This window comes from Phyllopteryx taeniolatus, chromosome 11, assembly GCF_024500385.1.
Source record: "Phyllopteryx taeniolatus isolate TA_2022b chromosome 11, UOR_Ptae_1.2, whole genome shotgun sequence".
NCBI lineage: Eukaryota > Metazoa > Chordata > Actinopteri > Syngnathiformes > Syngnathidae > Phyllopteryx > Phyllopteryx taeniolatus.
Window position 1 is genome coordinate 2,892,588 of NC_084512.1, and position 27,877 is coordinate 2,920,464.

Consider the following 27,877-nt stretch of genomic DNA (forward strand, 5'->3'; position numbering starts at 1 on the left):
CAATAACAGAAACTGGTCAGTGATATCAGCATCACCGTCATGGTGTCAAAATGCAAGTTTGTTTACATAAATGGAGATGATTGTCTAAATCAGTTAATCTCTACATTTGTCCAATCAGGCTTCCATTCCAGTAGGGTTCAAATACAGTATCATCAGTTCTGCTTTCAAAGACAATGGAAAATACTTTCAACAGCTTTGAAAGCTAGGACGTTTTCAAGACTACAGTAATAAACCACATTCAAATGCCCAAATTACTTTTAAAAAGTTACTTTTTGAAGCTGTAATTCTTCCACAGACTGCTGATGGTTGCCTGGAAACCAGGATTGTTCTCATTATTTGTGGAGGATTTCTTCCTCAATCCACTGGCCCTTGCTGGGCCCAATGCTTGTACCTTTGTGGCTTTAACCAGACTGCTGAACTTGGGCTTTGATAAACCTGCAACCTGGGGAGATGAAATGGAAAAACAAAGGGAAAAAAATCATATACTGTACGTACAATCATATACAAAATTCAAGGACACCACAGAATCTCTTTCTAAAAAAATAACCACTTAAAACACAGGTGTCAAACTCAAGGCCCGGGGGGGCAGATGCGGCCCGCCACATCATTTTATGTGGCCCGCGAAAGCAAATCATGCTCGTCAACTTCCGTGATTTTTACTAAAATCTGTACCCAAATTGTCATAATAATGTTGAGATATTACATTTTTCTGTTACCAAACACTTCTTCTACAGTAACTTAAACAATACTTGAACAAACTATTATCCTTGTCTTCTGATTTCAAAACTAGTTATCCCTCAATTTGTTGTGTAATGGTAATAATAAGATTTGATTTGATTAAACATTTCACTGTTCTAACGGCCCTCTGAGGGAAATCATAACTAAAATGTGGCCCGGGACAAAAATTAGTTTGAAACCCCTGAGTCTTAAACTTGCTGTCAGGTCATATTTGATCAATAATCAAAGGTTTGTGTAAAGCAATTTTTTTTAAGGCTGACTGAAGTGACAAATGATCACTGCAAACATCAATACCTAAGATGCATTATTATTTTTTGTTTGTACACATATGAAGGTCCAGGCTCTTCGATGGCTCTAAAGTACATGTATAATACAACTGCTCACAAAAGAGAGTTCACTTCATGTTTTTGTTAATATTTCATTACGTAAATCTTTTCATGATACAACACTGAAGAAATAACACTGCTACCAAGTCATCAGTATACAGTTTGTATATCAGTGTAAATTTACTGCCCCCTCAAAATAACTCAAAAACAGCATTTAATGTAACCACTGGCAACAAAAGAGAAAACTCCCCCAGGTGAAAATGTCCATATTGGGCCCAAAGTGTCAATATTTTGTGTGGCCACTATTATTTTTCAACCCTGACCTTTTGGGAGCATAGAGTTCACCAGAGCTTCACAGGTTGCCAGTAGAATCCTTTTCTCTAGAACTCCTAACAGCTGATAAATGCAATGAATTTGCTTGTTGTTTTAGTGAAAAAATACAATCCATAAGGTAAAATATCAGCACAAATCAGCAAAATGATAAAATGATACTACATCTGAAGCCACCCAGGAAAAACTCTACTACTATGTCAGAATTTGATACAGTTGACTAAAAAACTGTAGAGAAAACGGTTCAGCAGCTGAAACCATCAACGAGCTGTCTTGCGTCAACACCATCTGACTTTTTCAAAGCTATTATGAAGTCTGTGCTAGTTGATTTGCAGCAAATAATCAATTGCTAACTTCAGTCAGGCGACTTTCCTAAAGCTCTTAAAGTAGCTGCCATTAAGCATCTTCTAAAAAATAGAACGCTGGACGCTTCCATGTTAGCAAGCTATAGACCCAGCTCAAATCTCCCTTTCATAGCCAAGATTGTTGAGAAAGTTATTTTTAAATCAACTCAGCAATTTCTTGAACTTAAATAGACTTTTTGACAAATTTCAATCAGGTTTCCAAACTCATCACACTACAGAATCTGCTCTTATCAAAGTGCTAAATGATATAAGGTTGAATAATGACTTGGGAAAGATGTCAATTCTGGTCTTGTTGGACCTCCGTGCGGCTTTTGATACGGCAGATCAAAATATACTGCTGAACAGGTTGGAAACGTGGGGAAGACTAAATGGAACAGTCCTTAAATTGTTCAGGTCCTACCTGGAGGAGTTATTTTGTAACCATTAGAAGTGTTCAACCTCATCGAATGGCAATGACCTATGGGGTCCCTCAAGGGTCAGTTCTTGGACCCCTCCTGTTCAACCTGTATATGCTAACCTTGAGTAAAATTCTTCAGAACTTTAATTTTGACTATCATAGCTATGCAGATGACACACAGTTATATCTTGCAGTGTCTCCAGATGACTACAGTTCAATTGAGGTGTTGTGTCACTGTCTAAAACAGATTAATAACTTGATGAGCCAAAGTTTTCTTCAATTAAACAACAACAAAACTGAGATAATTGTTTTTGGAAATAAAGAAAAGAGGATTGCTATTAGTAAATACCTGGAGTCACTCTCTTTAAAAAACAAAGACCAAGTGCAAAACCTTGGTGTTCTGATAGATTCCGACCTGACTTTCAACAGTCATCAAATTAATTACTAAACTGCCTTCTACCATCTGAAGAACATATCCAGAGTGAAGGCTTGCATGTGTCAAGCAGACCAGGAGAAGCTCATCCATGCTTTTATCTCAAGTAGACTTGACTATTGTAATGGTCTTCTGACTGGCCTCCCCAAAAAGAGCATTAAACAAGCTGGAGCCCATTCAGAAGGCTGCAGCTCGGGTTCTTACCAGAACAAAGAGGTCAGAGCATATTACTCCAATTCCAAAGTCTTTACACTGGCTTCCAGTCAGCTTTAGAATAGATTTTAAAGTTCTGCTACTGGTCTATAAATCACTAAATAATTTAGGAACTGAATACATGAAAGAAATGCTAATAGAATATAAACCCAGTTGGGCTCTGAGCCCGACAGACACAGGTCAAATAGTGGAGCACAGAGTCCAAAGCAAACATGGTGAAGCAGCATTTAGCTATTATGCTGCACACAAATGGAATAAGTTGCCAACAGATTGACATCAGCCTCAATTTTGAATGTTTGTGAAGTCCAGATTAAAAACTCTTTTTTTTCCTGCTTTTTAGAGCATTTCCTGTAATATACTGACCTGCAGTTCCATTATAGGAGCCGGGAGGGCGCTTTGCGTCCTCTCTCTCTCACCTGCCCCATTTGTTTTCAGCACCTGTCTCCAATCAGCCTCATCACCACTGGTATATAAGCCTGCCTGTTCCAGGAAATCCACGCCAAAGTATTGCAGTTACTTCCAGCGGTACCACGGCCCATTTACCTCCAAGTAAACCAGACTATTCTTCGTTCCCTTTTTTGACTCCTGTGTTTCCTTGTTCTCAGTGTTCCTGATCCACATCACTCCTGCCACCAAGCCAGCCGCCTGTCCTCCCCACTACCTGCCACCTGTCGACGCCACCGCCTGCGAACCCACCCAGGACCACCTCCATAACCTTCACACAATAAACTGTTCATCATTTTACATCTGCCTCCGCCTGCTCTTGGGTCGAGCTACTCCACATACATGACAGAATACTTTGGCCATTATGAACCCAGCAACTCCGGAGGCACTGATGAACACACTCACTCTCCAAGGAGCCCACATAGGAAGACAAGAAAAGTCTCTACAAGAACTCATGGAATATCTCCACTCCCTCACACAAAAAGTATGCCTCCTTTCCTCGACGATGCTATCCAAACTTCCACCTGTAATTACGCCTTCCGAGCCCGCAGCCTCAGAGTCACCCCGCCTCCCATACAAAGAACCTCATGTCCCGCCGCCCGAGCCCTACTCCGGGGACCTTGGTGCATGTAGCCAGGTTTTACTCAATTGCTCACTCGTTTTCAACCTTCAACCATACAGTTATCCCACCGAACAATCCAAAGTAGCTTATGTCACTAACCTCCTCCGCGGCAAAGTAGCAAAATGGTCCACTTCGTTATGGCAAAACTCCTCCCCGGTACTCCACTCCTTTGATTCCTTTTCCAACAAACTCCGTAAAGTATTTGATCACCCAGTTCAGGGCAAAGAAGCCACCCGTCGCCTCATCACGCTCACGCAGGACGCTAAATCAGCAGCGGAATATTCCATTGCGTTCCGGATATTGGCAGATGAATGCGAGTGGGACGACGCGGCGCTTGGAGGGATTTTTTTCCAAATGGCCTCTCCGACCAACTCAAGGATGAGCGAGCGGTCCGTGAGGAGCCCTCCTCTCTCGAGGATCTCATCGCCCTTCCCATTCGGCTTGATAACAGACTGCGGGAGAGAGCACGAGATAGGAGGGTCCGCGTATGTAAGAATCCTCCCACTCAAAGCACCATGCCGTCGGCTTCTCAGCCGCCTCCCGCACAGTCTCCCGCACTTCCGTCACTCCCCGTAGCAACCACAGAGCCCATGCAAATTGGTAAAACGTGTCTAGACCCACAAGAGCTTCAGCGTCGAGTCATCCAGCGGCTGTGTATCTACTGCGGTCAATCAGGTCACAATATTTCCTCATGGCCCCTCCAATCAAAAGACCAGGCTCACCCCAACCCGAGTGCGTTGTGGTGAGCCAAACCTCCATTCCCTCAAGCTCTCCCTCTCGTATGACCGTTCCCGCTTGCATGATAGTTTCTGCTCAGAACACCCCTAATTACTGCCCTTATAGATTCGGGTGCCGATGACAACTTCATTCATGAAGCAATAATTCACCAGCTCCAAATCCCTCTCCAACCACTTCCGTCCCCGAAGAAAGTCACAGTCCTGGATGGCCGAATCCTCTCCCCAATTACCCACCAAACAGTGCCCTTCACCCTGCTTCTCTCCAGAAACCACCGTGAGGACATTTCTCTTTTTGTTTCTTTCTCCTGAGACCCCATTAGTCCTCGATATTCCCTGGCTTAAACTTCATAACCCTGCCATAGACTGGACACGTTTCGCTATAACAGGATGGAGCCCTCACTGCCACTCACACTGCCTGCGTTCTGTGATACCACCATCTAGAAACACACCACCATCTGCCACACCCGTTGACCTCTCCCAAGTCCCTGAAGAATATCATGACCTCTCCCCTGTTTTTAGTAAAGACCTGGCAATTTCTCTACCCCCCCACCGCCCATATGACTGCGCCATAAATCTGCTGCCGGGGGCCCCTCTTCCCTCAGCCGTCTTTTCTACCTTTTCCGACCTGAGAAAAAGGCAATGGAGGACTATATCCATGACTCACTGGCTTCCGGAATCATTCGACCTTCCCCATCTCCAGTAGGGGCTGTTTTTTTTTTTTTTTGTTGAAAAGAAATACACCACTCTCCGCCACTGTATCGACTACCGTGGACTTAATGACATCACCATTAAAGACAAATCACCACTAACCCTCATTTGAACCCCTCTGCGATGCCCCAATATTCACCAAGTTGGACCTACGAAACGCCTACCGAGGCTTATCCGAGAGGGGGATGAATGGAAGACCGCTTTCAATACCCCTCTCGGACACTTTGAGTACTTAGTCATGCCATTCGGATTAACCAACACCCCTGCAGTCTTCCATGCCTTCATCAATGTGACATGTCAAACCGGTTTGTTTTTGTTTATCAGGACGACATCCTCATTTTTCCCCGCTCCCCAGATGAACACCATACTCACGTACGCCAAGTTCTCCAGCGCCTCCTCGAAAACCGCCTGTACGTGAAAATGGAAAAATGCGAATTCCACCTCTCCTCCGTACATTTCCTCGGCTCCATTATTGCCAAAGGTCAATTGCAACCAGACCCCTGCCAAAATCCAATCCAATCATAGACTGTCCAATTCCCACCACCCGGAAAGCGCTGCAACGTTTCCTTGGATTTGCCAACTTTTACAGCCGCTTCATCCGCAATTACAGCAAGATCGCACTTCCCCTCACCAGCCTCACATCCACCAAGTCTCCCTTTCAGTGGACGCCGGCAGCATCCCAAGCTTTCGAGCAACTCAAAACCCTTTTTAACCAGTGCTCCCATCCTACGCAACCCCGACCCCTCCCTCCAGTTTGTGGTCGAGGTTGACACCTCGGACACAGGGGCAGGGGCTGTCCTCTCGTAGTGGGACCCCACGACCCAGAAACTCCACCCCTGTGCTTTTTTCCCCCCCCATCGCCTCTCCCCTGCCGAGAGGAACTACGACGTCGGCAACCGAGAGCTGCTGGCCATTGTATGGGCCTTGGAAGAGTGGAGACACTGGCTGGAGGGGACTGACCTTCCATTTATAATTTGGACTGACCACAAGAATCTCTCCTACCTCCGTACCGCCAAACGCCTCAACAAGCCCGTTGGGCCCTCTTCTTGAGCCAATTTAAGTTCTGCCTCTCCTTCCGTCCTGGATCCCAAAACAACAAACCAGATGCCCTATCTCGAATTTTATCACCCCCCTCCAATCCAGAAGAACAAGAACCCATCCTTCCTTCCTCGTCTTTCGTTGGAGCAGCCACTTGTAAAATTGAACAGGTGGTTAAGGAGGCTCAAGAGACTCACCCGGATCCCGAGACCGGGCCGCCAAACCGCCTTGTTCGTACCTGATTCCGTACGCTCTGACGTTCTCCAGTGGGCTCACAACTCCAAACTCACCTGTCATCCCGGCATCACCCGCACCATTCAGTTCACCCGGCAGCATTTCTGGTGGCCCAGCCTTGTTCAAGACCCTCGGGAGTTCGTCCAAGCATGCTCCGTCTGTGCCCGAGGGAAGTCTTCACACCTGCCCCCAGCTGGGCAGCTGCGTCCATTGCCTATCCCTAGCCGCCCTTGGTCCCATATCGCTCTGGACTTCGTTACCGGTCTACCTCCTTCTGAAGGTAACTCTATCATTCTCACTATTGTCGATCACTTTTCCAAATCTGTCCATTACGTACCCCTCCCCAAACTACCATCCGCCTTCAAAACTGCTAACCTCCTTGTCCAGCATGTCTTTAGACTCCACGGTATTTCCATCGATATTGTCTCTAACAGAGGTCCTCAGTTCTCATCCCTGGTATGGAAGGAATTCTGTAAAGCAGTGGGCGCAGCAGCCAGCTTGTTGTCAGGATATCATCCACAGAGCAACGGCCAGACGGAGCAGGCAAACCAATCCCTAGAATCAAGCCTGTCTCGACCTGCGCCCTAAGCCCTCCGGCCAAACCCCTTCCGCCCCCCCCGGATTATTGACGACCATCCAGCCTTCACGGTGTCGCGCATCCTCGACGTGAGGCCTAGGGGCACTGGGTTCCAGTCCCGGTCGACTGAGAAGGGTACGGGCCGGAGGAGCAGTCTTGGATTTCCCGGAAGTTTATACTCGATCATACCCTTTTGGACGACTTCTAGGCAGCTCACCCGGGGAAGCCTGGCAGGACGCCGGGAGGGGTCCGTTGAGAGGGGGGGTACTGTCATATACTGTCCTGCAGTTCCATTATAGGAGCCGGGAGGGCACTTTGCGTCCTCTCTCTCTCCCCCCTCCCCGTTCTGTTTTCAGCACACGTCTCCAATCAGCCTCATCACCACCGGTATATAAGCCTGCCTGTTCCAGGAAATCCTCCCCAAAGTATTGCAGTTACTTCCAGCGGTACCACAGCCCATTTACCTCCAAGTAAGCCACACTATTCTTAGTTCCCTTTTTTGAGTCCTGTGTTTCATTGTTCTCAGTGTTCCTGATCCACATCACTCCTGCCACCAAGGCAGCCGCCTGTCCTCCCCACTGCCTGCCACCTGTCGACGCCAGCGCCTGCCAACGCACCCAGGACCACCTCCATAACCTTTACTCAAACTGTTCATCAATTTACATGTGCCTCCGCCTGCTCTTGGGTCCAGCTACTCCCCATACGTGACATTTCCACTTTTAAATGATATTTCTTGCACTGTATGCTGTTTTAATTGTACTTATATTTTTTCCTCTTTGTTTCAAATGTTTATAAGCTGTTTTTTCTTCTTTTTTTAATGCTTTTAATCATGTAAATCACAACCCAAGGTACTGGAACCTTGTTTATGAAATGTGCGATATAAATAAATTTGCTTTGCTTTTCCACTCCTGATGATATGATATGGCAGGCCGGCCCACAGTTTGACCTGTGATTGTGAGTCTTTCATTACCAAACATGCTGTTTTTTTGGAATGTGGGAGGAATTCAGAGTACCCAGAGAATAGCCAGGCAAGCACAAAGAGAACATCCAAACTCTACAAAGGGGAACTTCAAAACCAGAACTCGTTCACCATGCTGCAAAAGGATTATAATTATCTGAAATAAACAATAGGGGCGATCCTCGGTTTACGATGATACCGAAATACATTTCAAGGTTACGAACGGTACGCAATGAAGTCATTTGCCTGGAGCAGTAAGAATCAGTCTTCACATGGAAAAAGAATGCTTAGTGTTTTTTTAGAAAATATTTCCTTTAATTCTGACTACAGTACTGCGTTAGTGTCAGTTAGTGATAGATGCGTTACGACTTGTGGACAAATTTGGGTTAGGTCACCGCCGTAGGAAGTAGGGGTTGAACCAATTAGTCAACAAGTCGTCTTTACTACTTTACTACTAATCTCGTGTTTTTGGCATCTTTACAAAGGACTTACAACTCGCCTGTCTGCTGCCGTCGGCGGACTATTACCCTCTGTGTTGCAGCAAACTGTCCAGCCAACAAGGCGACAGTCTTCATACGTCTGCATGGGTTAGAGAAAACAAAACAAAAAACTGGTTGTCAATGAGAATAGCAGCAAGCCTCACTAGCTTTGGCTATTCTGACCATCGCTAGTCTTAAAATATGCATACCACTGTCCCGACAGGCGGCGAGGAACGAGGGCAACGGAGAAAAGTGAAGCTCCATCTTCGTCAGCAAAATGTTATGTCCAATAGTGTGCGGGGAAACAACAGTGTGATAACGGCAACTTTATTCATATCACAACACGCGCCAACCAACATCAGGAGACTTGTGTCGCTTAACGACACTCTTAACAATTGTCGCAGTACAGCATACGTACGCACTATGCTACAAGCATGGGGAAATATTTTACCAAAAATGAGACCGAGCACATCTGCCTCACAGTTCTGAGGACTGTTGGAGTTCTGAGGACTCCGGTTTCCTCCCACATCCCAAAAACATGCGTGGTAGGTTGATTGAAGACTCTAAATTGCCCATAGGTGTGAATGTGAGTGTGAATGGTTGCTCATTTATGTGTGCTCTGCGATTGGCTGGGGACCAGTTCAGGGTGTTCCCCGCCTCTCACCCGAAAATAGATGGGATAGGCTCCAGCACGCCTGAAACCCTAGTGAGGATAAGCGGTACAGAAAATTGATGGATGGATGGAGACCAATAGCACAGTCACCTGCAAAATATGCAAGTCCATCCTCAAATACAATCAAAGCACAAGTGAAAAAGAAACAGTGAAAGCGAGAAATGTTTGCTTTTTTGTTTTGTTTTAGCCTGGCTACACCGTCCAATCTTACAAGACGCTATGCTATGGAACACAAGATGAGACCGGCCGCTTTGTTGAAAAAATAAAAACGTGTAGTGCTCTCACTAATTACAAAAACTACATTCAGTATAATGGTGAGTTGTATTTTAAATAATTTTTTTTATTAGTTTCTATGCTGGTCCGTCTTTACATGAAACCACTCTGTTAGATTTATTTCTATGCCTCTTCTTACTGGACACTAGGACACACACACACACACACAAGCTTTTGTTTGTTAAAACTGACCACACTATGTTAAGAATACACACACAAACACATGCACATGCACTACAGACATACTGTTAACATTCAGACTGAGAGCAGGCGAGAACTGGTTTAATAAGGAACTGCTGAAAGAATGGACTGTTCAATGAAAAGGGGAGCCCCTCGGCTTCCGGATCCCACGAGAGAAGGAAGAGAGATCAACATCCGCTGTATGCTTCATAGCATTGGAAATCTGTATTCTTCATTTCGTTGTAATAAATACTAAATAAATAAATTTAAAATAAGTTTAGCGTATCAGGATTCTTATTTGGAAACAAGATCACCACCAAACATTAAAAGAACCAGGAAAAAGGAATTCCATCATGGACTTTTTCCTTGCGAAGCCGGCTGGGGAACTCCCGGGCCTCGTTTGGAATCCATACATGTCCATGGTGCAAAAAAAAAAAAAAAAAAAGGTTGGGTACCACCCTACTCTACTAAAATAATGTGAATTACGTCATCGATTAATCTACTTCAACTGGACTTTCATCACATTACCGACTACAAAAAAAGTCTTAAATTGTTCAACTCCAAGTAGGAAGAGAACTTTGTTGTGAATTGAGGACCCTATGCAATTCTTATTTTCTCATAAACTGTACAGTAGAGGTGTGATTCCCAACCGGTGTGCAGTGGCAAATTAGTGTTCTGTGAGAACTCTTCAGGTGTGCTGTGGGAAATTATCAAATTTCAACTTAATTATTCAGAAAATTATTCTTCACAAAAAAATAATGGATCTTTGCTCCTCTATCCATGACAGCAATGTAGAGTGACAGAAAGAACAAATAAATACTTTTCTATTAGATCGCAGAAAGTACATAATTGACAGGTATACCCATTTTTTGGAGCGTTTTCGTTTGTAGGTGTGCCGTGAGATTTTTCAAATATAAAATATGTGCATTGGCCCAATAAAGGTTTAATATCACTGCAGTAGAGCTATAATCATAAAAAAGGCATAAACCCACCTTTAATTGCAACATTCCGAATTTATTACTGGTATCTTTTGAGCGTGTGGGACTCTGCTCAGACTCAGAATCCACTTTTGAATCCATTTCCTGAGAGAACGTGGAAAACATTTCAACATGTCAGGCACAATGTCATACAACTCTGCTAATAACATACAGTAAGTGGAAAGGCAGCCTAATTGCACAGAAACTTACAGGCACAGGATGGAAGGGTTTGGGGCCACAGGAGGGGGTTTCATCTTTGTATAAGGAAACAAGGGAAGGCTGGGATTGAGAAAAGTAGGCGCTGTCCTGGGAGGGAGGAGAGTCTATGGATTTGTCCTCCCTTTTTGGGTTCGTGTCAATAGAGGACTTAGTGGATGAGGAGAAACTGTCCTTCTTATACTGGAACTGGTGCAGGGTATCCAGGCCTGAACTAGACTTGGGTTTCTGTGATCGATCAGTAAAGGGTGAACTGTCTGACCAGTCAAACAGCCTGAGACCCTGACTGCCTGAACTGTGGGAAGAGGTATTTGGAGAAGGAGGTGGACAGGGTGTTTCCACAGATGGGACTTCTGGGCCTTCTGAGCCATCACCATAATTGGTTCGGACACTGGGGTCGGATGTTTGCTTAATAGGGCTTGTTGTAGCACTGGGCTCCATACTATGACCGAAACCCACTTGAGCAGATTCCTTCCTACTGCTGGCAGCTGAACTGGAATTTCTGAAGAATCTACATGTGAAAGAAAGAGGCAGATTTAATCTTGCTGCAAGGTTATGTCAAAAATCTAAAGCCCTATTATTACAAAAATAGGGTGATTAGCAGAATCATTACTTTTAGAGAAAAATTGTGATTTTAGTAGTTTTATTGAAGACACTCAAACACTAACAAGACATACCCCCAAATATAAATATACTATTTGCTCACACAATACATGAAACTGCTCTTCCTGATATTCAAGGCAAAGATTAAAAACCTAATCAAGGCTCAAGCACCTGCTGCTAATGGCCTGGCCTTCGTCATCGACATCCCAGTTCCTCCTCTGCAGGAGTGTGGCGAAGCGGTTGCGTGACCGTGGCTGATTGACTGGTATTAACATCAACGTTTCTGGCTGCTGGTCTGACTTGGATCGCTTCACATTGAAGTACTGCTGCAGAACATCTTGATCTGATAGACTGATGTCTGTGGCTGTGAGAAGAAGGTATAATTGCAGTTTTAGTGCATATACTGTACAGTAATTACATTCATACATTTTCTAACGCTTATCCTGTTCAGGGTCATAGGACACATAATATACAGTAGATAAACAACCATTCACAAAGTGAGAGAAGGTCAGAGTACCCAGTGGAACCCACATAATCACAAGGAGAACATGCTTTTTCTTTATACTCCACCACAATGGATTTGAATTATAATAAGATATGACTGAAGAATTTAGGATTTCATTCAGGAGGTTTAACAAAAATAGGACATTTATGATTTTGGAATTATAGTCATTTTATCCTCCATTTTTAGGGAATCAATAGCATTTGGACAATTGACATGACTGTCAATGAAATAATTTTTTAATACCTTGTTTAAAATCATTTTCAGTCTGTAACTGCCTGAAGTCTGGAGCCGTCAGAAATCACCGAATTTCGAATTTCCTCCCTCCCTTTGCCAGGCTTTCACAGCAGCCACTTACAGTTGCTGCTTGTTTGGGGGTCTTACCACCTTCAATTTTGTCTCAAGTAAATAGTCTCTTGTGTTATTAGGCTGTCGACTTCGGCATTGAAGAATATTCTATTATTCCCTTTTATATTCTATATATGGAATATATATTCCATATATATTATAGATAGCTAGCTAGCTAGCTAGCTAGCTAGATAGATAGATTAATAATAATTCCAATTAAATTTAGAGTCTTCAATTAACCTACCTATGTTTTTGGGATGTGGGAGAAAACCGGAGTACCCGGTGAAAACCCACGCAGCCAAGGGAAGAACATGCAAACTCCACATAGGTGAGGCCGGATTTGAACCCAGGTCCTCAGAACTGTGAGGCGGATGTGATAACCAGTCACTCACCGTGCCACCACAACTAATACCTTCGACTTGAAAAATAAAAAATAAAAATAAAAAAACACGCATGTAACTACATATATTTTCAGTCGGTAAATGTTCAGCTTGTACCAATTACTGCTATGCTGTATTTCAGCTTCCTGTGACTGACTGTCTCACCTTCGCGTGGTCTCTTCACTTGCACACTTTTGAAGGGAAGCCTGACCCCAGCCAGGCTGATGACTCTCTCCTTCCCCCTGGTGGATGGAGGCCTGTCAGGGAAGGCAGCAACCTGGGCTGGTACAGTAGATGTTGTCTTTGTGCCTTGGCTCCAAATACTGAGCGCGGTGGGACGGGGGACTCTGCTTTCATTCCAGCTGCAACTGCGGTGTGTTACGGGCTGGGTAGAAAATGGGGAGTTTTTCATGCTGAAATAGACCATTTTTGTCATTATTCTTAAACATAAGCCTCTTTCATACTGCTTGTCAAAAATTGTACTGTTGTTTCTCCATCTCACTGTCCTGTGTCAAAGTTACTGATGTTGCATGGGGTGGTGGGGGGGTTGAAGTAAACCCACATGCCCCTTTGTGTTGAAAGGAATTGTCGCTGAGCTCGTCAGGTATTTGATTCTTAATGGGGATACCTGCACCTGCTGTCTGAACGCACACTTCAAATACAGCAATGGCTTCATCATGTTCTACCTGAAAGGCACAGAAATCCCAGCGACAGTTACCTGTGTCATAGGTTTGTCTGGGTTAAAGTCATCAATCTTCTCCATTGTGTTGATGTCAAGGTTTCCTAAGGCCATCTGTAAGGCTTTGTCATCTCCTATAGGACTACATCCAAAAAAGTTAAGGTACCTGTGCTGCCCAAGTGGTGGAGAGCTATTGAGAAATGAGCAGTTTCCAAATGCCATAAAAAAATTAATTTACAACAGGGGCCGTGTAGGATACACTCCAGCATAGCTGAGAGTAGCAGGGTTGATGTCCTCTTCATACGGGTTGAGGGGGACAATCTTCCTCTTGAGAGGATCAAACACCAGCTGGTAAAGAAAGGTCCGATTGGCTCTGACAAATCCTTCGATGTACTCTTTAGGGACTACTAGATTCATCTTTAAGTAATGGCCCATCTTCTTGATCACCTGACACCAAAAGCAGACAGCACAATGTAAAACAAAGGATACTATGATCTTTAATGGCTACACTGTATACAGGGGGTCCTCAATTTACGACGAAGTTCCGTTCCTAAGGTGTCGACATAATCCAAATTTGTACATAGACCAGAACATGACACAGTCTATCACTAACACTGTAGTAAACCAATAATTACATTCAATATTTTTAAAGTCCGCGGGACGGTGGACGGCTGGTTATCACATCCGCCTCACGGTTCTGAGGACCGGGTTCAAATCCGGCCTCGCCTGTGTGGAGTTTGCATGTTCTCCCGTGCCTGTGTGGGTTTACTCTGGGTAGTCCAGTTTCCTCCCACATCCCAAAAATATGCGTGGTAGGCTGATTGAAGACTATAAATTGCCCCTAGGTATGAATGGTTGTTTGTTTCTATGTGCCCTGCGATTGGCTGGTGACCAGTTCAGGGTGTACCCCGCATCTTGCTCGAAGATAGCTGGGATAGGCTCCAGAACACCTGCGATCCCAGTGAGGATAAGCGGTTTAGCAAATTTTTAAAAGTCATCATTCTAAAACACTCAAATAAACAGTAATTACGGCAGTTACTGAGCATATCTTCTTGAGTGCCGTTACGATGTTTTCTTAAGCCGCTGTACAGACTAATTCATTGCATGCTGTTTGAACCTCGAAACCTTAGATGGCAAGACCGTGGTAAACCGAGGCCCCCCTGAACCATAACTGTACTCATAATATATGAACTACAACTACAGTGGCCTGCAAGAAGGGGGGGATTTTCCATCAGCATGCCCCCCTCCATTATTAGTCCACACCTCATTGCACTTAATTGCATTCATGTCTGGTTCAACTTATTATTTTCTCTTGTTTGTCATCACTACGTAAGCATTTCTATGCACACGCAAATTCAAAAAGATGAATGGAAATGGAATCTGAATCTGTGTAACTGGGCCCACCTCATTGCATGGCTTCAGCCAATAACTATTTCTTTCTGTGTTGCTCATACATTGTATTTGTAAACTGCACTGTGGGTTCTGTTGTTGATGTACTGTATCTGTGTGTACTTGTTTTTAACATTGCTAAATGCATTGGGACGGTGTAATTGTCCATCCATCCATCCATCCATCCATCCATCCATCGATCCATCCATTTTCTGAGCCGCTTCTCCTCACTAGGGTCGCGGGCGTGCTGGAGCCTATCCCAGCTGTCATCAGGCAGGAGGCGGGGTACACCCTGAACTGGTTGCCAGCCAATCGCAGGGCACATAGAAACAAACAACCATTCGCACTCACAGTCACACCTACGGGCAATTTAGAGTCTCCAATTCATGCATGTTTTTGGGATGTGGAAGGAAACCGGAGTATCCGGAGAAAACCCATGCAGGCACGGGGAGAACATGCAAAGCCCACACAGGCGGGGCCGGGGATTGAACCCGGGTCCTCAGAACTGTGAGGCTGACACTCTAACCAGTCGTCCACCGTGCCGCCTCGGTGTAATTGTGCACTATAAAAACAACAACACCAACAACAAACTTGAAACTTGAATCTTACCTTGAGGATATCAGGGTCTTTTGCCAGTCTGAGCAGCTTGCAGGCTTTGCCCAGACCAATACCATGCAGAGAAGCTAGGTAGTCACAGCCCGAGATTATGCACATATAGCGAAACTTCTCCTCTGTGAAAACGTTGCCCAGAGAATGACATCGACCCAGGTTACTCTGGTCAATTTCCAGGCCATAACCGTGCTTGTCCATTTTTACGATCACCTGCATTGTTATGAAAGATGTCTGAATTACGAAGATATCTGACAAGTTATACACAGACCATCAATATGACTCCTTTTTGTTGATTTCTTGCTAAGTACATGGGTGACATCATAATCATGGTTCATAGAATTCTGTTTTGTAGTTTACCAGCATAATCCTAAACAGAGCACAGTCAAAACCACACCCATTTCCCTTGCAGTCTTGCACTTGCTGGAGATTTTACTCAGAGAGGTATCCCTAATATGCTTATTAATTTTGGATATAGTTTGCACTGAGCACTGTTTCTCACATTGAGAAAAAAAAGAAAAAGGAAAACTCTTAATTTACCAGAGTCAAAATATTAGGTCTAGCTCTCAGTATGATAAAAAACAGTTCTGCATCTTGAGTATATCGCTCAAATTAACACCTTTCTGAGAGTGTCAATCAGAACTGAGAATTATTATCTTTGTAAAGACAGACTGTCTTATACACCTCTTGTATTGTATCTCCTTTGATAGTTCAAGGGGTCTCCTAATGTGGTGACCGGACTGCAGTAATTGATTGATACCTTTTTACAGCCAAATGCCAAAAGATCAGAGTCTTCCGTGATGACTGCATGAGCCAAACCAGACTTGGTCAGGTAGGCCAGTTGAGCATCGGCTTCATATGGGGCCACAATGCAGTCTACTCCCCTCGCCCTCGCAGCCTGGAACAACAAAACACACACCCACTTCCACATGTTATTTCTTAAAGACTCGCATTACTGTACCGTATTGCTAAAGCCTGACATGAATTCTCATGCCATTACAACTGAAAGAATAGAACAGACAAACCTGTTATATAATTAGAATGTTAGTACATTTTTGTTAATTGGCCCTACTCAAACCTGAGATGTGAAATATGGGCAGGTCTTGGGGAAAAGTGGTTAGCATATAGCTGAACACTCGGAGTACATGGGTTTTTCCAGGTACTCTGGTTTCCGCCCCAAAACATGTTTCTTAGGTGAAAACTCTAAACCTGGGGTGTTGGGCCACAACTATCTCATTAGGGGGTCCAAATTGGCCCGTAGAGATGATTTTTGATGATTAGCTGCAATTTTTCAATAAAGTAACTTGTTGCCAATTTTTTCCACTGGAGGTCGCACTGAGGCTACATTTTATTTATGTGAGAATGAATATCATCCATCCATCCTTCCTTCCTCTGTACCACTTATCCACACCACAGCCACAGGTGTACTTTTGTTTATCTCAGCTGAGTTCAGGTGAGCCAATCAAGGGGCACATATAAACAAACCACCATCCACATTCAGGCCAGAGGCCGGATTTGAACCCACGACCTCAGAATTGTGAGGCAGATGTGCTAAGCAGTCATCCGCCGTGCTGCTGAAAATAAACACAGAGTAGAAATATTATACAACACCAATTCCAATGAAGTTGAGACGTTGCTGGGACAGGGTCATATTTACATCACCTTTTCTTTTAACAACATTCAATAAACATTTGGGAACTGAGGACACTAATTGTTGAAGCTTTGTAGGTGGAATTCTTTCCCATTCTTGCTTGATGTACAGCTTCAGCTGTTCAACAGTCCCGGGTCTCCGTTGTTGTATTTTACGTTTCATAATGCGCCACACATTTTCAATGGGAGACAGGTCTGGATTGCAGGCAGTCCAGTCTAGTACCCGCACTCTTTTACTACGAAGCCACACTGCTGTAACACATGCAGAATGTGGTTTGGCATCATCTTGCTGAAATAAGAAGGGGCGTCCATGAAAAAGACGTTGCTTGGATGGCAGCATATGTTTCTCCAAAACCTGTATGTAACTTTCAGGATTAATGGTGCCTTCACAGATGCGTAAGTTACCCATGCCATTGGCATAACACAGCCCCCATCACAGATGCTGGCTTTTGAACTTTGCGTCCATAACAGTCCGGATGGTTCTTTTCATCTTTGGCCCGGGGGACACGACGTCCACAATTTCCCAAAACAATTTGAAATGTGGACTCGTCGAACCAAAGAACAATTTTCCACTTTGCATCAGTCCATCTTAGATGAGCTCGGGCCCAGAGAAGCCGGCGGCGTTTTTGGGTGTTGTTGATAAATGGCTTTTGCTTTGCATAGTAGAGTTTCAAGTTGAACTTACAGATGTAGCGCCGAACTGTATTTACTGACATTGGTTTTCTGAAGAGTTCCTGAACCCATGTGGTGATATCCTATTCACATTGATGTCAGTTTTTGATGCAGTGCCGCCCGAGGGATCTCTGAACCTTTTGATGATATTATGGACAATGGATGATGAAATACCTAAATTCCTTGCAATTGTATGTTGAGGAACATTGTCCTTAAACTGTTCGACTATTTTCTCACGCACTTGTTCACAAAGAGGTGAACCTCGCCTTATCTTTGCTTGTGAATGACTGAGCAATTCAGGGAAGCTCCTTTTATACCAAATCATGGCACCACCTGTTCCCAATTAGCTTGTTCACCTGTGGAATGTTCCAAATAGGTGTTTGATGAGCATTCCTCAACTTTCTCAGTCTTTTTTGCTACCTGTCCAAGCTTTTTTGGAACGTGATGCAGCCATAAACCCCTCCTTGAGCCGTCACCTTGTTGTGGTGGAGGGGTTTGTGTGTCCCAGTGATCCGAGGAGCTAAGTTGTCTGGGGCTTTATGCCTCTGGCAGGGTCACCCATGACAAAGCACGGGTCAAAGACCCCTAATGATGACGACAAACAATGGACTTCGTTTTCCCTTGCCCGGACGCGGGTCACCGGGGTCCCCCACTGGAGCCAGGCCTGTTGGCGGGGCTCGAAGGCGAGCGCCTGGTGGCCGGGCATGCACCCATGGTGCCCGGCCGGGCACAGCCCGAAAGGGTAACGTGGGTCCCCCTTCCCATGGGCTCACCACCTGTGGGAGGGGCCATAGGAGTCGGGTGCACTGTGAGCTGGGCGGTGGCCGAAGGCGGGGACCTTGGCGATCCGATCCCCGGCTACAGAAGCTGGCTCTAGGGACGTGGAATGTCACCTCTCTGGCAGGGAAGGAGCCCGAGCTGGTGTGTGAGGTCGAGAAGTTCCAACTAGATATAGTCGGACTCGCCTCCACACACAGCTTGGGCTCTGGTACCAGTCCTCTCGAAAGGGGTTGGACTCTCTTCCACACTGGAGTTGCCCACGGTGAAAGACGCAGAGCAGGTGTGGGTATACTTATTGCCCCCCCCCCCCCCCCCGGCTCGGCGCATGTACGTTAGGGTTCACCCCGTTGAATGAGAGGGTAGCCTCCCTCGGGTCCTGACTGTTGTTTGTGCCTATGCACCAAACAGCAGTTCAGAGTACCCACCCTTTTTGGAGTCCTTGGAGGGTGTGCTGGAGAGCGCTCCCGCTGGGGACTCCATCGTTCTGCTGGGGGACTTCAATGCAGACGTGGGCAATGACAGTGAGACCTGCAAGGGCGTGATTGGAAGGAATAGCCCCCCCCCCCAATCAGAACCCGAGCGATGTTCTGTTATTGGACTTCTGTGCTCGTCACGGATTGTCTATAACAAACACCATGTTCCAGCATAAGGGTGTCCACACGTGCACTTGGCACCAGGACACCCTAGGTCGCAGTTTGATGATCGACTTTGTGGTCATGTCATCGGACTTGCGGCCGCATGTCTTGGACACTCGGGTGAAGAGAGGGGCGGAGCTGTCAACTGATCACCACCTGGTGGTGAGTTGGCTCCGATGGTGGGGGAAGATGCCGGTCCGACGTGGCAGGCCCAAACGTATTGTGAGGGTCTGCTGGGAACGTCTGGCAGAATCCCCTGTCAGAAGGAGTTTCAGCTCCCACCTCCGACATAACTTTACTCATGCTCCGGGGGAGGAGGGGGACATCGAGTCCGAGTGGACCGTGTTCCGCGCCTGCATTGCTGAGGCGGCCGACCGGAGCTGTGGCCGTAAGGTGGTCGGTGCCTGGCGAGGCGGCAATCCCCCCGAACCCGTTGGTAGACACCAACGGTGAGGGATGCAGTCACGCTGAAGAAGGAGTCATATTGGGCCTTTTTGGCCTGGGGGACTGCTGAGGCAGCTGATGAGTACCGGCTGGCCAAACAGAATGGAGCTCTGGTGGTCGCTGAAGCAAAAACTCAGGTACGGGAGGAGTTCGGTGAGGCCACTGAGAAAGACTTCCAGACAGCTTCAAGGAAATTCTGGTCCACCATCCGGCGTATCAGGAGAGGAAAGCAGTGCACCACCAACACTGTGTATAGTGGGGATGGCCTCGACTTGGGACGTTGTGAGTCGGTGGGGAGAATACTTCGGAGACCTCCTCAATTCCACCGACACTCCTTCCCATGAGGAAGCAGAGTGTGGGTTCTCTGAGGCGGGCTCTCCTATCTCTGGGTTTGCGGTCACGAGGTAGTTAAGAAGCTCCTCGGTGGCAGGGCCCCGGGGGTGGATGAGATTCGCCCGGCGTTCCTAAAGGCTCTGGATGTTGTGGGGCTGTCTTGGTTGACACGCCTCTGCAACATCACGTGCCCATCGGGGACAGTGCCTCTGGATTGGCAGACTGGGGTGGTGCTCCCCCTTTTTAAGAAGGGGGACCGGAGGGTGTGTTCCAATTACAGGGGGATCACACTCCTCAGCCTCCCTGGTAAGGTCTATTCTGGGGTGCTGGAGAGGAGGATCCGTCGGGAAGTTGAATCTCAGATTCAGGAGGAGCAGTGTGGTTTTCGTCCTGGCCGTGGAACAGTGGACCAGCTCTACACCCTCGGCAGGGTCCTCGAGGGTGCATGGGAGTTCGCCCAACCAGTCTTCATGTGTTTTGTGGACTTGGAGAAGGCGTTCGACCATGTCCCTCGGGGAGTCCTGTGGGGGGTGCTTCGGGAGTATGGGGTACCGAACCCCCTGATACGGGATGTTCGGTCCCTGTACGACCGGAGTCAGAGTTTGGTCCGCATATCCGGCAGTAAGTCGGACTCGTTCCCGGTGAGGGTTGGACTCCGCCAAGGCTGCCCTTTGTCGCCGATTCTGTTCATAACTTTTATGGACAGAATTTCTAGGCACAGCCGAGGCGTAGAGGGGTTCCGGTTCGGTGGCCTCAGTATTGCATCTCTGCTTTTTGCTGATGATGTGGTTCTGTTGGCTTCATCAAGCCGTGACCTCCAATTCTCACTGGAGCAGTTCCCAGCCGAGTGTGAAGCGGCTAGGATGAGAATCAGCAACTCCAAATCTGAGACCATGGTCGTCAGTTGGAAAACGGTGGCATGCCCTCTCCAGATCGGAGATGAGATCCTGCCCCAAGTGGAGGAGTTAAAGTATCTTGGGGTCTTGTTCACGAGTGAGGGAAGAATGGAACGGGAGATCAACAGGCGGATCAGTGCAGCGTCTGCAGTGATGCGGACTTTGTATCTACGTTCCTACCTTCACCTATGGTCACGAGCTGTGGGTCGTGACCGAAAGAACAAGATCCTGGATAAGAGCGGCCAAAATTAGTTTCCTCCGCAGGGTGTCTGGGCTCTCCCTTAGAGATAGGGTGAGAAGCTCGGTCATCCGGGAGGAGTAGAGCCGCTGCTCCTCCACATCAAGAGGAGCCAGATCAGGTGGCTGGGGCATCTGATTCAGATGCCTCCCTCTCCCCAGCCACTTCCTCCAGCTCTTCCGAGGGGATCACGAGGCGTTCCCAGGCCAGCCGAGAGACGTAGTCTCTCCAGGGGGTCCTGGGTCGTCCCCGGGGTCTCCTACCGTTGGAACGTGCCCGGAACACCTCACCAGGGAGGTGTCCGGGAGGCACAGCTCGTGACCATAGGTGAGGGTAGGAACGGAGATCAACCGGTAAATCGAGAGCTTCGCCTTACGGCTTAGCCCCTTCTTTACCGCAACGGACCAATACAAAGTCCACATCACTGCAGACGGTGCACCGATCCGCTTGTCGATCTCCCGTTCCATTCTTCCCTCACTCGTGAACAAGACCCCAAGATACTTCAACTCCTCCACTTGGGGCAGGATCTCATCCCCGACCTGGAGAGGGCACGCCACCCTTTTCCTACTGAGGACCATGGTCTCAGATTTCGAGGTGCTGATTCTCAGCCCAGCCGCTTCACACTCTGCTGCGGACCGCTCCGGTGAGAATTGTATATCACGGCTTGATGAAGCGAACAGAACCACATCATCTGCAAAAAGCAGAGATGCGATTCTGAGACCACCAAACCGGACCCCCTCTACGCCTCGGCTAGCACCTTGAAATTATGTCCATAAACGTTATGAACAGAATCGGTGACAAAGGGCAGCCTTGGCGGTGTCCAACCCTCACCAGAAACGAGTCCAACTTACTCCCGGCAATGCGGACCAAGCTCTGACACCAGTCGGACAGGGACCGAACAGCCCGTATCAGGGGGTTCGGTACCCCATACTCCGGAAGCACCTCCCACAGGACTCCCTGAGGGACACGGGCAAGCCCACAAAACACATGTAGACTGGTTGGGCGAATTCCCATGCACCCTCGAGGACCCTGCCGAGGGTGTAGAGCTGGTCCACTGTTCCACAGCCAGGACGAAAACCACACTGCTCCTCCTGAATCTGAGATTCAACTTCCCGACGGACCCTCCTCTCCAGCACCCCTGAACAGACCTTACCAGGGAGGCTGAGGAGTGTCATCCCCCTGTAGTTGGAACACACCCTCCAGTCCCCCGTTTTAAAAAGGGGGACCACCACTCCAGTCTGCCAATCCAGAGGCACTGTCTCTGATGTCCACGTGATGTTGCAGAGGTGTGTCAGCCAGGACAGCCAAACAACATCCAGAGCCTTTAGGAACCGCTAGATGAGGCTGCAAAATAATTTCTTTTTTTTCGCAAGTACACCAACTTTGAAAAACAATGCATGCACTGAGGACAAATCCGACCAAAGTAGGAGCACAAGAGAGTTAGGTCACCTTAATCAGGTTATGAGCCATGGCTGGGGTGATGTTGACACACCGGGTAAAACAGTCTCTGGCCTCTGAAAGTTTGCCATCTCGTAGCAGCTGCCGACCTTTTTGAAGGTTGGCTTCTCGACGCCTGGAGTGTACATGAATATATATTATGCATAGTTAATGTATATATTGTACACATACTGTAAATATACTCGTCAACTCGACTCAATACATCCTATTTTACAAAGGCCTGCTTAGGCATACAAGGTACACCCAGGAATGGTCGCCAGACAATCATGGTACATTCAGACATCTAACCATTAACATTCACATTCATAACTGTGGGAAATTTAGGCTGGATTTACCCTTCATGGTTCAAGTGGCACGAACAAAAACGTACGGAATCAGATCTGCTCAATTCAGAATCGGGCCTCTTCCAAATCTGGATAAAAATCTGATGCCTATTTTTGCCAATGCGTCTGCAGCACAAATGCACAGAAGGGATTTAACCCCCGGCAATGTGAGGCCGACGTCATCAAAATACTGGTGTACATCACTAATCGTTGTGATTCCTAACCAGGGTGCCGTGGCACACTAGTGTGCCATGAGAGATCATTAGGGGTGCCACAGGAAATTATCAAAAAATTACATTATTAATAAAAAATATGGCGGCACGGTGAACGACTGGTTAGAGCGTCTGCCTCACAGTTCTGAGGACTGGGGTTCAATCCCCAGCCACGCCTGTGTGGAGTTTGCATGTTCTCCCCGTGCCTGCGTGGGTTTTCTCCGGGCACTCCGGTTTCCTCCCACATCCCAAAAACATGCGTGGTAGGTTAATTGACATCTCTAAATTGCCCGTAGGTGTGAATGTGAGTGCGAATGGTTGTTTGTTTGTATGTGCCCTGCGATTGGCTGGCAACCAGTTCAGGGTGTTCCCTGCCTCCTGCCCGATGATAGCTGGGATAGGCTCCAGCACGCCCGCGACCCAAGTGAGGAGAAGCGGCTCAAAAAATGGATGAATGGATTCAAAATACATCTTTTATCTATCGATTTATCTATACCAGCAACATAGACAGAATGTAAATTCTCTTCTGTGTCTCCACCTGTTGCCATACCTGCAACATACAAAGGGTAAGTCACGGCTTCCTGCAAGTACAGTATATCAGCTTTGTGTTCAATTAAATAGGCTCAAATTTCCATTCATCCATTTTCTTCCGCTTATCCGAGGTCGGGTCGCGGGGGCAGTTGCTTTAGTAGGGATGTCAGGACTTCCCACTCCCCAGGCAGTTCATTCAGCTCTTCCGGGGGGTATCCCGAGGCGTTCCCAGGCCAGCCGGGAGACAGTCTCTCCAGCGTGTCCTGGGTCGTCCCCGGGGTCTCCTCCCGGTGGGACGTGCCCGGAGCACCTCACCAGGGAGGCGTCCAGGTCGCTGGGGCATCTGGCCCAAATTTCAGACAGACTAAAATTGTTAGTAAATTCAGACAAAATCATCACTATTTTAGTATTCATATTTTATTGTGACAATAGATGTTGAATGAATATTGCATACCTATCCCAGCTATCTTTAGGCGGGAGGCGGCACACCCCCTGAACCGGTCGCCAGCCAATCGCAGGGCACATAGAAACAAACAACCATTCACACTCACATTCACACCTACGGGCAATTTAGAGTCTTGAATCAACCTACCACGCATGTTTTGGGGTTGTGGGAGGAAACCGGAGTGCCCGGAGAAAACCCACGCAGGCACGGGCAGAACATGCAAACTCCACACCGGGATTGAACCCCGGTCCTCAGAACTGTGAGGCAGACGCTCTAACCAGTCGTCCAACGTGCCACAAACAAACAAACAAACAAATAAATAAATAAATGAATAAATAAATACATACATTTTGTGGATAGATAAAACCGTTACTTTGACCGGTAGTCCATTGGTTCTCAACTGTTGTGACCCTGGGACCCGCATTTTCCTTTTGTCACCAAATCACGAGTCACGACCCAGTTTTACAGGCGTTAAGAACAAGTTATAACAAACCGGAGTGCCCGGAGAAAACCCACGCAGGCACGGGGAGAACATGCAAACTCCACACAGGCGGGACCGGGATTTGAACCCCGATCCTCAGAACGGTGAGGCAGATGTGCTAACCAGTCGTCCGCTGTGCCGCGGGTGAAATTCACAAATTCCAACTAAATTATTTGATGAAAACATTTTGTAATAATAACTCTCTTTATATTTACCCAATGTAAAGAGTCAATTATAGTGTATCTACAAGATCTATTCTACATTCATTCAGCATTTGCAAGGTTAAAACTCACTCTCTGCGAGCCTTTTCCACTTCTCGCTTTGAAGGTAGATTACGTCCGTCGAAAACTAGAATTGGTTTCACACTAAAGGAAAACAGCATGTCCACATATTTCATACAGTACCATACATACCTAAAAGTGGGCACATACAAATAACAAAATTAGTGGCGGGCTTGCAAGCCTCAATTCATGCAGATAACAACAAATACTGAACATTTAGCAAAAAAAAAAATTTCTAGTACACTTACTGATCAGTCAGTTCTCCTTTAGCAAGCTTCTCAGCACATGAAAATGCTCCTTTATGAAGCCAACAGTACGTGTCTACTGCCACCGTCTGCCCTTTGTATTTCTTCACATTGATGGGCTCCCCTGCATCTTTGATGAACTGCAGCAGCCCAGGGATCCCCATGTTTGGCAACTTTGGCAGTCACACTGAAACACAAAAAGAAAGTAGAAAGTGTCTGGTAAATTTCTATAGGAACTTAAGCAGGGGAAATTTGACAATGCGCCGGGGAACATTGGCAGTAAAGCAGTGCTTTTTGTCTAAATTAAACTCCTCAACTCACTTCAACATAGCTGCTCGGCACCAAGATGCCGCCAAAGTAATACCTTTATTGCTTTGCCCTGAGCACAAAAACACTCGTTCATCTTCTGAACCGCTTATGCTCACTAGGGTTATGGGCATACTGGCGCCTTTCTCAGCTGAGTCTGGGTGAGAGGCGGGGTAAACCCTGAACTGTCAAAAGCCAATCTCAGGATAACAAAGGATAGGTTCCCAAGGGGGGGGATAAAATAACATAAAAAATAATCAGATCAAGCAATGAAATTCAGGAATGCTGAACTGCAAATAGGCGGGGTTTTACTGTATTTCAAATTGGATTAATTGGAATTGAGGGTAATTTAATGTAAAGGTGTCATAAATATAAACACTTTGTCTTTTTTTTGTCCTGTTCAGCTGTTAGGTCAAGAAGAATGGAGGATCTGTATCCCTTTTATGCCGGAACAGTTTTACTGTGTCACAATGGAGTTTTTAAGCTTCCGCTGTGGTTTCATAGTATTCTAATTGATGTTTATTAAGAATCAGAATCGATCAGTCGAACAGAACAAAGTTTCTAGGCGGGAGCAAGAAACAAAGACAAAAGACAAAGCACTAATTGTAAACAGGATGAGAAAAGTAAATCATTACATATCTACAACAATGAAACATTAGATATGAGTGTTGCATGGTGCTGTAGTGCTACACCCTGTGAGGGAAGGACAGGGCAAGATAGAACAGGACAAGAACAGGAGAAAAAGCATGCAGGACAAGGGTCGTGGACCAGGCAGTACAACTGAAGTGTGGTGGGAATGGCTATGTAAATTATAAAAGTCCATAGGACGAGAGTGTGAGTGAGGGGATACACAAGCAATTCACATATTCATGAGTTATTTGTCGCAATAAGTGAGTGGCCCCACACCCAGCGAAAGAATCCCAGGGGTGTGTATCCGCGGACACATGCAAGTGAATTGACACCGTTATGCATGCACGAAGACTGACAGAAGTGTCCTGTAATTGCTGTGCCTGCACCGCGGAGGCTGAGGACCCCACCCAATCAATCAAGGGGCGGGAATGGACCCTGGTGTCCACCTGAGAGCAGACCGGTGGACGGGACACGTCCCACACCGAGGGACCCATGACGGTCCGCCAGCCCCACTGAGGCACCGCAACAACTGGCCACCCGCCGGAGGTCGTAGGGACCGGCCCCCCTCCACCCCCAGGAGAGCCAGACGCCCCTCCAACCTGCAGGGCCCACGATGCAGCCAGTCCCCGGTAGGTTAATTGAAGACTCTAAATTGCCCGTAGGTGTGAATGAGTGCAAATGGTTGTTTGTTTATGTGTGCCCTGCGATTGGCTGGCAACCAGTTCAGGGTGTACTCCGCCTCCTGCCCGATGATAGCTCCAGCACTCCCGAGACACTTGGGAGGATAAGTGGCTCAGAAGATGGATGGATGGATGGATGGATGTTATCAACATACTCTGACACTCACCAACATCTCAAAGTAGTGTTAACCCTCATTCTTTACCTCACCAAATGGTCTATGTAAAGACACATTCAGTTTTGACCACTAGAATAAGAGGTGCACAATTCAAATATCTGCAACGCCAGATACAATGAATGTATTTAATTTTTTTATCTGTTTCTATTCTTTTACTAGTCACCTTAAGAAACAAAAAGTTCTTCCAGAATTCCACTATTGTATTGCTTCGAAACACTTTGTAGTAGTATGTGGCCAGTCAGTGAGCCAAACGGTAACGTTTTATAAATAATAAACAGCACCACTTGGTATATCAAACAAGACAGTATAAGCATTGTATTAAAAGATTGTCGACGAGATACAACATACATAATTTCGCAATTGTGTTAGGGTAATTTGTACGGACGCCGTTGAAGGGTACGGAACCGATATAACAGTTTGTTTTCACTGTTAACAGCACAAAAAAAGCATTTGACGACCGACAACAACATACCTCTTTTCGGCCACTTCTGGCTTCGAGACGTGGCTGGCTTTACCACACAAGTGAAACACAGAAAAGTTTAGTTTTAGCGGCAAAGGATGGTCCATGTAAGAGCGGCTACGATTGGATAAAAACACAGAGGGGCGGAGCCATGTGTTAAGTGCGTAGTTTACCGGCACAGACATAGATTTGCTAACTAGATTCACTAACGCAGAAGCAACCTGACCAAACAATGATCCTTCCTAGCGGCCATGTTGGCAGGGGCGACGTTCCCCTCAACGGCAATCCATGGACATTGAATAAATCGGAACTTAACCAATATTAATGAGGTTTACTTTTTTTGTCAATGCCAAAGCGTGTGATATCAAATAAGTCGGAACTTAACCAATAATAATGAGGTTTACTTTTTTTGTCAATGCCAAAGCGTGTGATATCAATATCAAACATTTGAATATATATATATATATATATATATATATATATATATATATATATATATATATATATATATATATATATATATACGGCGTTGTCTGCCGACATACTTGGTCCTTGCCGTCCACACACATGAAA

General features: G+C 46.3%; 1 protein-coding gene across 4 annotated transcripts in view; it reads right to left on the reverse strand.

Annotated features, from left to right (window-relative positions):
• exo1 (exonuclease 1) overlaps positions 1–27,433 on the reverse strand; it is a 27,658-nt gene extending 225 nt beyond the window's left edge. Inside the window, exons 1-14 of one of the 4 annotated variants that reach the window (XM_061790681.1) lie at positions 27,317–27,433; positions 25,056–25,239; positions 24,820–24,891; positions 22,526–22,649; positions 16,189–16,326; positions 15,429–15,641; positions 13,690–13,877; positions 13,470–13,572; positions 12,917–13,136; positions 11,693–11,885; positions 10,913–11,429; positions 10,718–10,807; positions 8,613–8,699; positions 270–442 (exon numbers count right to left, since the gene is read on the reverse strand). In XM_061790681.1, coding sequence (XP_061646665.1) covers positions 270–442; positions 8,613–8,699; positions 10,718–10,807; positions 10,913–11,429; positions 11,693–11,885; positions 12,917–13,136; positions 13,470–13,572; positions 13,690–13,877; positions 15,429–15,641; positions 16,189–16,326; positions 22,526–22,649; positions 24,820–24,891; positions 25,056–25,216 — 2,279 coding nt within the window. In that variant the 5' untranslated portion in view covers positions 25,217–25,239; positions 27,317–27,433. Of the gene's footprint in view, positions 1–265; positions 443–8,612; positions 8,700–10,717; positions 10,808–10,912; positions 11,430–11,692; positions 11,886–12,916; positions 13,137–13,469; positions 13,573–13,689; positions 13,878–15,428; positions 15,642–16,188; positions 16,327–22,525; positions 22,650–24,819; positions 24,940–25,055; positions 25,240–27,316 lie in introns of those variants that run through there. The other 3 variants (XM_061790680.1, XM_061790682.1, XM_061790683.1) reach the window with 3 other exon arrangements.
• Between the last annotated feature and the right edge of the window lie 444 nt (positions 27,434–27,877).